The following is a 15,342-nucleotide window of genomic DNA, read 5'->3' as shown; positions in this document are numbered from 1 at the left end:
ATACACAGCAGTATATTAAGGACTTGTGATAGACAATTTCTATCTAATCTTCTAAGTACCCAAAAGACAACTGAACAGAACTAGAGTCAGCAGTACCAGTGAGAGCCTCTCGAGAGATGTCATGACAAGTTTAGAACATGTGGGAAGCCACTTAAAAGACACTGGCTGGACTCACTCATCTGTCTCTCATGACATTCAAAATAGTCCAAAGAGAGATTGGAGGAGTCGTCTCATGTCCCAGTCTTATTTGATCTTCTGAAAAGTTTGGGAGGACATGATTTTTCTGCCTTCTCACTTTCTTTGTTCAATAACAACAGTAACCCTAGTAACTATGTGTTTTTAAAAGGGTGTAAAGGACAAAATGAGTTCTCAGAGAAAGAACAACACAACACATATTGACCAAACAGGTCTGAAAACAAAAGCTCTACTCAGATTTACCTGGAAATGTTTAAAAATCAGAATTTCAAAATAATCCTCAAACCGTGGAAGCTTTTTAGAATGTTAAGCTTGCACGGTCCTTGTGATTATCTTCTAATTCTTACCGATGCAAATTTGTGGCCAAAGCTTATCCACTCTTTTTGCACCAGAACTTCAAAGCCTTCAACAGTTCTGTAGTAGCTGTCGAGCATCAGCATGGCCAGCGACGTCAGCTGCGCCGTGCGGTCCCAGCCATCGCTGCAGTGAACCACCACCGAGCTCCTTCCTGACGACACCTTGTCTGCCACCTGAATAGCTCCTGTCAAGACAAGCTAGCAAAGAGGAACAGACACCAAACACAGAAGATTAGTCTTACCGTTCTAACAAAAAGAAATTGACTTCCTTGTATCTACACAGTATCTGAATTGATACTGTTTCCATTAAAAGACCTGAAGAGCACCGTGTAGTTAATTGGAATAGAATTTTCTGTTTTCTTGTATAAAAATAGAGAAACAGATTGGTTCCCTAATCCCTTAGTAAGATCTAATTCATCTCACAACAAATTCTTAAAAAATGGGGTAGAGAACAGTAACCTGGATAAATCGAAGAATGTAAGCTTCTTTTTTAAAGAAAGAGAGGATTTACCCTCTAAAAATTCTGTATTTCATTTGGCTCCTTTCTTTGAACTAAACTGCTGAAAGATCTCAGTTGTTGAAAAAAAGGAACTTGTACCGTTCTAATATGCTTATTTTGCAAATATTAACTTCAAATGAAAATTTATTAAGCAGGATCTCATTATATAATACTCTAAATACTTTTGCACAGCTGTACTTGAGGCAAAACGTTCAAAGGTCAACTAGTAAGAAAACTAGTGAATTTCTATTTTATACGTTTTATTTGTGGTGCAAGATGAAAATTACAAAATTTACAAATAAGTTTACAAGATTTATTTACAAAACCATCATTCACAAACCAGTCACATACATACTGACAAGTTATTACCAGTCCTTCACAAGGACAGTTATCTGTAGTTCTGTATTGCTAGGAACCAAAATAAATCTGTTCTCACACATGTAAAGAAAATCAGACTAACAATACATTCCTCTATTAAAGACTGACATTTGACTCTATGCAGACAATAAATGCTGAATTTCACCTACTGTTGCTTAATAATGGTATCTCATAACAGACTCTAAGTCTAGCTGGCAGAAAACAAACACTCTGTGATGGTGGTTTTGTAGTCCAAGCAGTTCCGTGTGTTCCCTATCAGGACTATCTCAAAGTTCAGCAAAGAAAGCAAGTCTGATACAACAGATTTGGACATACGTTGTTTTCAAAGAGCAAAAGGTTACCTTTATATGTTCTAACCAATGGGTTGATTCCAGACTTGACAACCAGTGTGATTCTTCCACATTAGGATAAACTATGTCCTTCAACTTCTTCAAAGATTCCCGCATGACATGAATATTATGAATATCCAAGAAGAAAAGTTCTGCATTGGGATACGCATCTTCACTTTCATATCCTCCCCCTGTTGCCTACAGACAAGAGATCTAAAATTAACTTTAGTCACATACACATTGTTGCAGTATCTTTTCAGCAGAGCAAGAAGGGACTGAATGTCATTTATACTCTATTTTGTAGATGGGCAATGCATAATTTCAGATGCTTGTTTCAAACATCAGTCTCAGATACAGGCTTTGGAGGGGCAAATGCTGGAGGGGAATACTCGGGGGCTTTCCTTTGTCCAGAAGGACAAAGTGTGTTAAGCATGTAGCTCATGGCCAGAAAGACATTCAAGTTGCTCCAGCTAGCCTAGTTCCTTTCAAACCTCCAAGGGAGCAACCCTAAAAGGGAAAATTACTCATTTTAGATGAACACTGAAAGGTTGTTTGTACTGTTGGGCCTGGAGACCTTCAAATAGGATTGAACTAGCCAGGTAAGGGACAGCAGCACGTCAGTCAGGACTCAGACTGCTTTGAGACGAAAAAGACGTCTGTACTTTCCTCATTACTTTTGAGATTCATGGTGAAACAGCTTTTCCTTGACCAACCGACATTACAATGTCAATATTTTTTACTCCATTTATGTTCATTTTTCCCACCAAGAATGCAACAAACTCATGATTTTGAATACAAAAGAAATCAACTTACTTCCCAGACAAATTAGTAAGGATAAATTCAAATGTAAAGTACATCATACATAAGAATAATTACTCATAACATATTAGATCACCGCTTCCAGGGAATAAAACTGGTCAACTCATCATTTCGGTACTGATTAGAAAGAAATTCAGTCAAAAGGATTTGCCTGTTTCTTTATACCACTGATTCCAAAGAGAGCAAATCTCAGGTTTATCAGTGTAAACTGGCTACCAAAAAAAAAAAAATTGCCTGTGTTTAAATTGCCTGGTTTTTTACTACTAAAATTGAACTACTATTGAAGTAGATAAAAACTATAAAATGTTTGGCCAAGTAAAATTAAATATAAGAGTACGATTAAGAACTAGCTATGTTTCATTTAAGAACTAAGTTCAAGGATCTTAGATTCTGTCTCTAAGTAGTAAACTAGTTGCTGAAGGCTAAACGTATTTAGATCACTAAGAAATTAAAGAGGCACATAAGTAGAAAGTCTATGCTACTGCTGCTCTCTCAAAACATTTAATCTCCACCACAGCAGAGGATGTGCCTGGTCACAAAAGGAAGCAGAAAAACCACACTTATTTTAGGACACAGTACCACTGATGAGGTTTCCCAAAGACAGCTGCAAAATCACGGCATTTCCTGCAGACAGCAAAAACATGCCATGCCATGAATTGCGATAAATAAATCATAGAATGTCCCAAGTTGGAAGGGATGCCTCTATAGGCCCTTACAGCCACCACCTACATTTCAGACTCCAACCTGAAGTACAGGACAGCCTTTCCCCACTGGTACCACCTACATGTCTGTACAGTAGCACAGCTTCCCTATTCTATGCTCTGTCGTCTTCTTCGGATGTGAGGGTATTCTCAGAGCTGCCAGGCTCTGAAACTGAAAGAAATAACAACTGCATTTTTTTCTTTCCTTTGAGTGTTACGAAGTCTTGGTGAGGAATGATTGTAATTTTAGCATCAGGCTGCTGCAACTCCTACTGACTATGTGGTCTTGACCTACGCACAAAGAACACAGGAATGCACAAATAGTGTAGCCCGAGATTTTGCTTATACTAATCTTCAGTTGTTCAAGAAAGTTTTTTTCACTGCTGATCAACACTGGCCTGTACTCTGTACGTCACTGTTCCTCAGACCCAGAAATGCGCCCTACTGCTTTTGCTGCTATGATTGAGTATTTCATATTCAGACACAGCAGGTGTTAATTAAAACATGTGTGAAATCACAGAATCACAGGATGTTAGGGATTGGAAGGGACCTCAAAAGACCATCCAGTCCAATCCCCCTGCTGGAGCAGGAACACCCAGATGAGGTTACACAGGAAGGAGACTCCACAATCCCCCTAAGCAGGCTGTTCCAGTGTTCTGTCACCCTCACTGGGAATAAGTTTTTTCTCACATTTAAGTGGAACCTCTTGTGTTCCAGCTTGTACCAACTGCCCCTTGTCTTCTAACTGGTTGTCACTGAGAAGAGCCTGGCTCCATCCTTGTGACACTTGCCCTTTACATATTTATAAACATTAATGAGGTCACCCCTCAGTCTCCTCCAAGTTAAAGAGCTCCAGCTCCCTCAGCCTTTCCTCATACGGGAGATGCTCCACTCCATCATCTTCACTGCTCTGTGCTGGACCCTCTCCAGCAGTTCCCTGTCCTTCTGGAACTGAGGGGCCCAGAACCGGACACTATTCCGGATGTGGTCTCACCAGGGCAGAGTAGAGGGGGAGGAGAACCTCTCTCAACCATTTTAAAAAGCTGAAAACTGTGCTTCATACTTCAGTAAGAATTATGTGTGTATAAAGTTTGGCCATAATACATCTTTGAAACAAATGGGCTAAAGGACTGAGTTCGTCCAAAAACTGGGGAAAAATTTAAGTTAATGTATGAATTGACATTCCTTCCACAAAGCAAACAGAAAGATTACATGTTCTGTTCACCTGTAAAAATTCAGTGTTCAAAAGATAACGCAATTTATAGAATAAAATGCAAGCAATTGAGACACACTCTCAAAATACAAACCATCAGATTAAAACTTAGCCAAATAGCCCTTTCAGTCTCTGAAAGAATGTGTGCTATACAAAATTTTTTAAAAAGCCTCATTTCTTGCTTAATAAATACTCTCTATTAGAAAGAAGAAGGTTTTAAAGGTACAGATGTGTGCATTTAAATTGCACAGAGCAAAACACTAACATTATTGTCCCTCTCAAACTCTGAAACAACTTAACAGTTGTTACACATAAACCTCGTAGAGACAAACAAGTTTTATCATTTTGTATTCCTTTCAGCACAAACATCGAAGAGGACTCATTCCAGTAAATTAGTGTTCATTTTCGCGCCAAAACACTATTCAGAAGCTAGAATTCCTCCTCTGGCAGATAAGCACACTCATCGTTTCATTAAGATCTCAAACGCTCTTGAGCTCCTGTATCATGCTCTTTGCTGGGAATGTAAGTACTGAAGAGCACCCACTTCACTTCATCTGCGCTTTAAGTTCAGAGGCCAAGGGACTATCCCAGACACTGAGGGACTCAGCTTGGTACATACTACTTTGAAGAATGCATTAAACTTGTGTCCTTCGCTGCTTCTGCTTAACCAGGCTTTTCATACAAATGTGGACACCTGAAAAACCTGATTGCCACCAGAGTTGAGGGGGTGGCAGAGGGGAAATCAAGGTACAGGGACACCTTTTCTTCTTGGAAGGTTGGACCAGATGATCTTTTGAGATCCCTTCCAACCTGGGCTGTTCTATGATCTGATCCCATTTCAGCTTTAATTGCAGATTAGCAAAGAAATGGTCAGTTTGTCAGATGGAAACGTTACCTCAGTTACTGCACTTACCACCTACAGGCACCTAGGGAAGAACAGATATCTAGGTATCCAAGATCATACCCATACTGCTCTAATAAGTTAATTTGGGGGGTTGCACTCTGTTGTCATTTTCTCTTTATTTGCTGGATGCCTGGATAGGTCTGAAGTGGTTCACATAATGGTTAGTTAGGAAGAACCAAAGGATGCTGATCAATGGGCTTGGCTTTATGCACACAGCCTTTCCAGGACAGAATTTTTCCAGAGGATACAAAGCAGAGCTGTAGCTTGCACAGAAGCGGCACATCATTCCAACAGAAGGCGTGTTCCACAGCTCAACCCACATCTACCTCCCAGTGGAGAGTGTAGTCATATCTGATTTCAGTCCCACTCTAAGTTCTGTGCTTCACTGATAACAGACAGGGTAGAACGTGTCTGGAAATTCACATATGGTCCTGAAACCCTGCTTATGACCTACTTTAGGCACTCAAGTGCCTTCATGGCCTTAAGACTCAGTATTTGTTTATGTAAATTTATCTACATTGATATTACTGCTGTTCTCAAAAACCTGCTCAGAGAAAAATTCAAACTAAGTCTCCTCCCCTTCCCCCTTCATAAATAAGATTATTAAGCATCTGTTTACCTTGTTTGCAACTGCATTGACACTGGGCCTAGCATCATAGATGGTCAGTTTTGAGATTTGCCCATTAGCCTCCCTGATGATATCAAGATATCTTTCATCATCTTTATTCCGCTTGCCACTCATTCCAACGAGGGGTTGACTGCAGCGCATAATAACAGCTTGAGTCTCTGGATGAATCCATGACAGAACCTAGTCACATGTCAAAAACATATCAGAAGAAACACATTATTAAAAATTTTAAAGTTCTTTAAAGTAGATCGTATGAAAATCAACACTTTTAATTTTATTTCTTCAAAATAAAATTCCCAGACATCTCAACTGCTTCCACTTTAGTCTCATAAAATTTAGTAGTAATAATATTTAAAAAGAGTTCATTCTCTTACATATTTAACTCTTACTGAAATTATACTTACCTATATAATACAATATATTTTAGTATCTTCCTACAAGTCTTAGGTTGCACAAATAATTCTGAAAAGCAAACTGGACACAAACATTGCAATTCAAGTTGAAACTAAGAAACAATTCAGAAGAATGAATTCATTGTAGAAACAGTGATTAAGATGCTCCAATTCTACAAGAACAACTTTTTCCTTTTTTCGGATAAGGAAGGGAAATTGCACCGTTCTGCAGTACCCTGAATGCTTCCCATTCTCTTTAAAGTACATTTTGTTCCTCAGCCCTCTTTACAAAGAGGCGGCACTGGAGCAGAGTGCACGCTGCCTTTGTTCCTCTTCCGAGCCAGAGGGGACTTGTCACAAACAAGAGATACAGAGCTGCCCAGGGAACAGAGTGCAGTGCAAGAGATTAAAGATAAGTATCCCGAGAAGCAGGCAAAAACTCCACCTTCATCATTGAAGAATATTACGAAACAGTATTCTCACCCAGTCTGAAAGTTATGAGCTACAGAGCAAAACAACATCGGAGTTTAAAAAAATAATCCTCAGGAAGTATTCACTCCTGAAACACAACCCTTAGTTGTGTATATAGAAACAAGACCTGACAGTGTGTGTGGGGGTAAGTATGATTAGTTGTTTCCTGACAAGAACAAAATTACTATTAACAAGGAAATGACTGCGCAGGCATACAAAAGCGCTGTCATGAATTTTGATATGACAGAGAAAAAACTGCGGGGTTATAAGAATTATATGCACACTATATATTTAACATATATATCATACACATTATATATTATACATATACATGTGCATATATAGACTACATCAATAATTATAGGCCTAGCCTGTCAGTAAATACTTTATCTAATAAATATTTATCATATTGATTTCACATCTGTTTGAAATTAACTGAGATTCAAGGCAGCTTTCTGATACTGGCTGAGAATCTAGCACATCTTCCAAGTTTTCCAAATTGAAATATTAGTTAAAACAGATTGTATTGTGATATAAATTAATATTTTCTATAGTGCTGTAAAGAGCTGATACATAAAAATTCTCTTACCTCAAAGAATTTTAGTTACAGAAATATACCCCAAAAGTCAAAGCGATTTATCTTAAATTCTTCAGCCCAAATGAAAGTACTAAAAAGGACCATTGGAACTATGCTTAAATGCCATGCAGTTTGCATACAGGAGGATAACATTTGCGATCGCTTTTTGCGTACATCCAACAATAGTCAACACACTAGTACAGATGGTAGGCTAAGGCTCATTCTTCGTTAAGAAAAGGGAATCTGCAATGCTGGCAGTTGTTACCAGAAAAGTCAAGTTAAAACCAACAAAGTTGGAACGGGTGATGATTGTGGGGGGAAAACGGAAACGTGGCTTGGCCAAGACACTGGTTCCAAGCAGCAATAGCCCCCAGCCAATCAAATCTGTCTTGCTGTAACCATTTCCAGAAAAAGCAGCCTCTGTGTTCAGCAAAAAGTTGTTTGTATGCATACTTAAAACTAGCTACACAATATGGTAACTTTCATCACATAATACTCACCGGGATTCTATTTCGGGACCTAAAGGCAGCAACTTTCTTGAGATCATCATCTGTTGCATTATATGGTACTACTAAGAGCGATGGATATGTGTCACACAGTCCATAATGTTCATTAATAAAGGTTACTCGCCACCGTTCATTAGGCAGTCCCTAAAACGTAACACAAAGTTTTTCAATCTATTTTCAGCTGTACAAATAATTCTGCTATTGAATTTTACATTATATTACGGCCACATGGTGGCAACAACCTACCAATTTAATCTAACTACAGTACTGTTTCAAAACAATAGAAGAAAAAAAAGATTACAAGGCCATAGAACACAGCTCGTTGCTGATGGATTCACAGCCTCAAACAAGTGCATAGCTGTCTCATATATTCTTACATACACAATTCTATTTTTACAATGAGTTTCAAAGGAATGATTGAAAGTAGTATATGTATTGCTTTAACTGTGGGATTGAGGAAAGAAAATTGCCTTCTCTCCTCCCTCAAAGCTCTGCCTTTCCATTTTGCCTGCTGAAAAGAGACTATCGTGCTGAGAAGATGGGGGGTGAGAGGGGAAGCTCATTCCAACCTTTCTTCTCTGTAGCCAGTACTACCTTCAGGTTAAAAATAAGATTCAAAGCAGCTTTCTTATTGAGAAACAACAACTTTTAGTTGTAGTCTGCTTAGTAAGGCATTTCATAAATAGCAGCAGGAAATTCAGAAAGACTGATAAGCCCTCTGCACATGCACAGCGACGTTTGTGTAGGTGTTTCTATTTCACCTTTTTTGGGTCTTAGGCCTCTAAACCTTTAACCAAAAAACTAAAGAGAGGAAAAAAAAAATCCAAGGAAGTCCCTATTGTTTGCCTTTCTTTTTTTTAAAAGTCATATTTAAAGTAAAAAAAAATCGTCTAAAACACATTTTAAAATTAAATATAACATCCTCTTTCATTGACATTTTTCCAAAATCACCTAAGACCAAGGCAGAATATTGACAGACATATAAGTATCTTCTATGAAGCAACATTGTTTCTAGAATGTTTTGTTTTGTTTTTCCCTTCACTTCAGGAAAAAGTAGACTAAATCAAATCTATATTTAGGGTGCTGTAGTTACATATTTGGCACGTTGTCCCCACCCCTTCCTCACTTGAGTGGCACATTGTGAGAGGTATCAATAACTTCCTTCAAAGAGCAAAGGCTACCTTCCTGTGACACTCCTTTTTTTTTTTTCTAAGATTCCAGTGTTTTATTTCTCTACTTTTTTTCCAAGTTCTGTTTGCACCTTCTCCCATTCTCAGCTCCCTCCACAAAAGAGCTGGTAACAGAAATGCACAAACAATAATTCTTCCATGTAAGCTGTCAGATACGAAAGCACCAGGCAACTGCAGCTTCAATAACTCACTTGTCTCCTGTATTCCGACATGGGGTTGTACACCATCCATCCATTTTCAGAAAACTTTTCTTCATTTGCAAACGCAAAAAAAAGCTGTAGGATGTAAAAGCAGCTTATTATACTGAACTCTGACTGAAAGCGGTAAGTATGAGGGCTCATCATCAGTTACACTCTAATTCCCACCACAAAATCGGACTGACTTTTCCATGCCAGCCCATTCTTTCCATTTAAATTTCATATTTACAAGACTGCAAAGCAAATAGCAAGAAGTATCAAACAATATAGATCTGCTAATGAAATAATGAAAATGTGAAAATAGTTTAAAAAGTGTCAAAATAATAAAAATTACAAAGCTTAAACTTTTTTTAAACTGTCAGGAGGTTGAAATGTTTTAAAATAGTTTATATCAGTATTATTGCCCATATTTCACATCCTCACCAAATAAACTACTGTCTTCTTACCAAAATGTCTTTCATAGGTGATTACTACATAAAATGTTACACGCTAAAAATTGAAAATGTAGAAAGACTTCAATTACTATTAATTGCCATTAGGAAGCAGCCTTCTTTCTGCAAGCCCTCCCCAGTTGATCCTTACTAACAGAAACCCAGTTTACTGTAAAACTCCATCAAAATTTAAAAGTTGCCACTGAAAATGAAACAAAATGTTGCTAGTCAGTTACACTATCTACTTTTCTCTTGCTTTGTTGCTCACTCTCAAGACTCATTTATACAACATCCTCACCCAGGATCCTGACAACTTCTTCGTACCTTTTAGCTTGTTTTTCCTTCTCTTTTCAACCAACTCCAAGAGGGCTGTGTTACCTAACTGAACCCTTTTTTTCTTGGTCTGTTTTTACAGTTTAGGATGAAAGTAAAAGTAAAGTTTATTTTAACTATCTCCTTCATTGAGAAAATTTATTTTGGTGGCTTACAAATTCTTCAGATGCCAACTAGAGCATGAAACTAAATTGTTTAAAAAAAAAAAAAGGCAAGAGAATGTGTTGTCCCAAGTGAGCTGAGCAGCAGCAGCAGCCAGAGCAGAAAGCATTCCAGAGCCCATCATCGCTCATTTGTAACAAAGTTGAAAGTCTCACAGCTATTCAAAGAAGAACTTGAATGCTAAACTGAACATCCCAAATCTACATCATTTGCACAGGTGTAGACCTGAATGAACCAGAAATGCAGAAAACCTCAGAAGCAAGAAAAAAAATAGACGTGGTTCTAAGGTGCCGTGGTTACGTGTACAGAGGTGAGGTGATGTGCAGGCTGCTCGACATCTTAGGAGGGCAGATCCGAACCGATCAAGACAATTCTGTTCAGTCTAATGTTACAATGGTTTAAACAGTAAACATCTACAATCAAAACACAAAACTGAATCCCTCCAAAAGGAGGAGTTTTTTCCTCACGTATTTCAAATCAACAAATATTTTAAAAGGACGTTACTGCTTTCACAAGATACTTTATCCCACTAATTTAGAAACTGAAATTTAAAATTAAATCAGTGTTTTAGAGCAAGTCCTAAAAACTATTTTTCTTCTGCGAAGTTGAGTAAATTATAACAAAAGTTTATATACACACACTTATATGAGGACATTGTGTACAGACTGTGCAGCTAATCTGGTTACCACTGAAAGTCTTGCTTATTGTACAAAAGAGATTAAAGATCTGAATCCCCCTCCCCATCACCCCCAAAGGTCTTTCACTTGAGACCAGAAAGACCAAGTCTTGAACTATTTTGTGAAGGTGGCCTGAACTTTAGCCCAGGTTAAGTGCTAGAGTCTGAAATACAGCAACACCCCCACCCTACTTTATGCCCATCTCTCACAACAAAATATACAAAGCAATATATACAGCAGTTTCAAAGAGTAAAAATGCTTCCTTTTCCACTCTGACAACTGTAGCACAGTTCCATTCAACAATATACAGTTTAAAGTAATTTCTCACTTTAAGATTTTTGTACATTCACCTCCACTTAAACAGCTCATCAGATGAAAGTAGAATTTGTATCCCCCCACAATTTCCAGCATAACACAGCAGAAGAGTCAGAGTAGGAGAATGTGCATTTAAAACACTCTGCATCCATTTAAGCTCATTTCATACAGCTCTATTTAATTTTAAATTACAGTTTAACTTCAGTGTAACAAGCAACTCCCATTTAGAATCATATTAATACTAAGAATCACATACCTAAGCAAACATAAGAGATATGTTTGGATACAATTGTATTTTCTTGCTTGTGTCAGTACAAGCCATATTTAGCACACATTTGTACATTACTTTTGTTTATTAGAAATAAGATGTGATAATGAGCAATGTGAAGTAATTTCTATTGAATAACATTTTTTGTCAAACTGGAACTTGGATTGTTCTGATGCTCCTAATTAACAAACCCTATTATAGTCAACAAATCAATGCAATAAATATGTACGTAGACCCCAGAAGGGTTTGTTATAACTTAGGCAAGTTTCACATCTGCTCTAAGGACCCACATATTTCCACTTTCATCCTAAATAACCCAGCTTAATTCTGTTTACTTCCTTGCAGGTGCTAACCGACAATTTCAACACATAGAGTCTCTTTTTCAGTCCTCCTACAGATTAAGTGCTTGCCTTCAACATTCAATTTATCATTACCATTTTGCTCACAAAAAGGTGATACACTGGTTGCTCACAAAACAATGTAGTTCTGCAAGACAGAGGAGAGAGCAGCTGCAATCTGACAATACCGTTCGGCAAGCAGTCTGTTTACAGTTATATATTTACTCTATTTATGGAATCATAGTACAAAAGTACATGTTCTACTTGCACATAAGTATATAACATGTATACTAATCACTAAATACTCAGCCAATCTTCATGCATTACAAAATAAGAAAGTAGCAAAACTAAAACAAAAAAGTGTTAAACATATGCAAAGAAAGTCAATTGTTTTCTCTATTTCTAACTTCCTGGTTTGTGCTTTTCATACATCGTAAATCACTAAGCTTTTACTCAGTGAAAAGGCTGGCAGTTTCTCAGTGTGTTCAAAAATAAAGATGTCATTATCCTCGCCTTTAATACGCCATTACTACAGAGCCAGTTATGTCTTAGCCATTCATCTAAAACCTATCAGTCATTGTAGTATTAACACAATTCACTTCTGATAAGTTGCAAATATGGTAACCTTATGCCATTATTGCACTGAGACTGATGTTAAGTCATTCAGAAAAAAAGCCTCAAGTCAAGATATTTTTGCAAATTCGAGTGTGCCATGAACCAGCACCTATGCCAGACCTCGCTGCCATCTAAAATAATCTTTGTAGATCCAATAGCATAATCCGAGTCTCATATTTTAAATTACCACCAGAATAAGCAGCTACGTCAGGAGTGGAAGAGATCAAAGTCAGACAGCATGACTACCAGTGTCTCTCATCAAAACTGGCGTTCCAACAGAGCTATCATGGTTAGAAATAAATGTGTATCATGCAGGTATTATGTGGGCAAATAATCTTATTAAAATTATGTGAAATGATGTGTAGTTTCAAGATAAGAGCAGGAAGTGAAGCAGCCGCTATGCAGAAACTAAGCTACAGAGACTAAATACATTTCATCTTTTGTGAGGCACTTTCAAACATTTAATTTTGTGGGTCTGTTGTTTTTTTGTTGTTGTTGTTTGGTTTGGTTTTGAGGTGTTTGGAGGGGTTCTTTGACTTTTTTTAACTTTAAAAAAAAAACACTTTCAGCAATTATTTTCTTTCAATTAGCACAAATTTCCAAACACAAGAGAGGCCTATGGATAGCAGCTGTTTGTTCCGTATCAACCAAGCTGTCAGTCAGGTGAGCTACCAGATTTACATTACATAATGTATTGATTCAAGGAGATGTGAACCCAACCTATGCTCAAACTGGAGAGAGACAGGAATTAGCTTCTGGAAGCAAGCACACAGTACAATGCTGAGACACTGCTGAACAATTGCAAACAGACCTGTGATTTATTAGAGGCTCTCGAACACTGCTCTTGGCATGGTGATTGAGAAAAAGCTTGAAAACAGTAAGTACGCTTCACTCAGAAATAATGTTTTGGACTGTATTTACTGTCCATTTGTCCAAGAATGGTATAGCATGAAGGAAATGGCAACATGGCATCTCCAAAAGTTCTTGCTTAGGATCAGCTCTAAGGATATGGTTCCACTACAGATAAAAATCTGACACGAAATATAAAAACACAGATAAAAATCAGGACGGTAAAAGTTTAGACCTTTATTGTCCTGATGATGCCTTCTTTCCACTGCAGAGCTGCACAAGCATCAGCGCTGCTGAACCAGCTGAAGATCAGGGATGCAGTTCCACAAGGTGGTCTGAGCAAAATTACCAGTTTAACACTGCTAAAAATAGGATATCCCTCCCTTTTATCTCCTACTTGCTCGCTGTTCCACTCACATGCCCTCTCCTGCACTAGTTCTGGTGCACACTGATTTCAAACCAGGTCTTCTCAAATTGTTAGAAGTTGCACAAGACTAACTCAGAAAACAGAATATTTTGTGCTAGATAAGTGAGGTGCTTTGTCTTACATGGTGATTATATCACTGTATGTTTGGAATAAGAGGAATAATCAGCCACATAGCTGGAAAGTAGAGAGGAAGAGACCAGAGAAAAGCAAGCATTCAGCATCTGAGTAGCAGAGGACTGACATCTTCACCCAGCTGCCACGTGAAGACACAGCACATTCGTTATGAAAGATCTCCCTGATTGAGCTGGCTGCATGACCAGAGCATTAGCTTGTGTCCGAAGCAGCAGGCATGCGTGCACAGCCTGCGCACACTGTGATATTCAGACAGTGAAACCTTGTTCTAAACCAGCCACGGAAAGCGGCAGTCCCGTCATTCCTCCTCAAGCACATCCACCCATAGACACCCCAAGTCCATCCTCACACTGGGCTAACAAGACTGAGGAAATTAGTCAGGGTAAGGCTTTTGTTTTTCCTCTGTGCTTAGCTAAAGTCCCTTTCAGTTCCCTATCTGGTTCATCATCAGCCTCAAACTCATGCAGGGAAAACCAAGGCAGGAATGAACAACCAGGCAGAAACACCCACCTTTGGCAGGATCCATTTAAACTGCTTGCTGAAATACCGTGAAAGCACACCAAAAATACCACACGCTTGCTGAGGTCATTTTAAAGGTAAGGGCTCATCCACATTGCGACATGAGAAAATAAGGACAGGTGTAATTTCCTGATGTAACAAGCTCACTATGTTTCCCTCAAAAGTAACCACAACGTCTAATGGTTACACCCTGCACCAGACACAGCTAAGAGACAGAAAGTATGGCCATTCTCCATATCGTCACTATATTGTCCAGTTTTGTGCTTTACTGAATCTGAAGGCAAAATTACCTCTGCCTTGGCTGAACCTTTTGGTATTGAGTGTAACTTTTACTGGCAAGCTACATTCAAAAATAGGTCAGGTCATGTAATGATGGGCTTTACTGGCTTCAACAGGTGCAATGAATAGAGCAGGAAGTGCATGACTCCACACATCACTCACTGCCATCACTAGACAAGAACACCAGGTCTTTTTGAATGGCAAAATGTAATACAAGTCCATATCCCATCATGTGCCATCCCAAACCCTGTAGTAGGATTGGACACCACAAAAACAAACAAACAAAAATCTCACAATGGACTCTCCTAAGTCAGTTTGTGCTTAATTTGTCAACATTCACTACGTGCAAATCTACACAAGTCCTCAATGTAAGGAAAAAAAATATCATCATGAAGATGATTAAATACTGGAGGAGATTGCGCAGAGACACAATAGAATCTACCTTGCAGGAAATATTCAAGACTAGGCTTGAACATGCCCTGGATAACCTAAAGGCCTATTTGCAACAGAAGCCTGGACCAGATGATATCCAGAAGACCCTTTTGACCTAAAGTTCTCTATAATTCAATATTTCTATATGGAGTTTTCTCTCTCTTTTCCATCATCCTTTCAAAATCCCATCTGAAGCCCATATTTACTGTT

General features: G+C 38.3%; 1 protein-coding gene across 3 annotated transcripts in view; it reads right to left on the bottom strand.

Moving 5' to 3' along the window:
* Positions 1-15,342, bottom strand: part of MTM1 (myotubularin 1) — a 40,517-nt gene that overhangs the window by 7,337 nt on the left and 17,838 nt on the right. For all 3 annotated transcript variants that reach the window (XM_065846435.2, XM_065846436.2, XM_065846437.2), the window contains 5 exons: positions 9,350-9,433; positions 7,963-8,112; positions 6,014-6,202; positions 1,770-1,955; positions 543-749 (listed from right to left, as the gene is read on the bottom strand). In XM_065846435.2, coding sequence (XP_065702507.1) covers positions 543-749; positions 1,770-1,955; positions 6,014-6,202; positions 7,963-8,112; positions 9,350-9,433 — 816 coding nt within the window. The remainder of the gene's footprint in view (positions 1-542; positions 750-1,769; positions 1,956-6,013; positions 6,203-7,962; positions 8,113-9,349; positions 9,434-15,342) is intronic.

Source organism: Patagioenas fasciata, chromosome 11 (genome assembly GCF_037038585.1).
Source record: "Patagioenas fasciata isolate bPatFas1 chromosome 11, bPatFas1.hap1, whole genome shotgun sequence".
NCBI classification, from domain to species: domain Eukaryota; kingdom Metazoa; phylum Chordata; class Aves; order Columbiformes; family Columbidae; genus Patagioenas; species Patagioenas fasciata.
The sequence above is the reverse complement of the archived record's forward strand: the minus strand, read 5'-3'. Positions and strand labels throughout refer to the sequence as shown.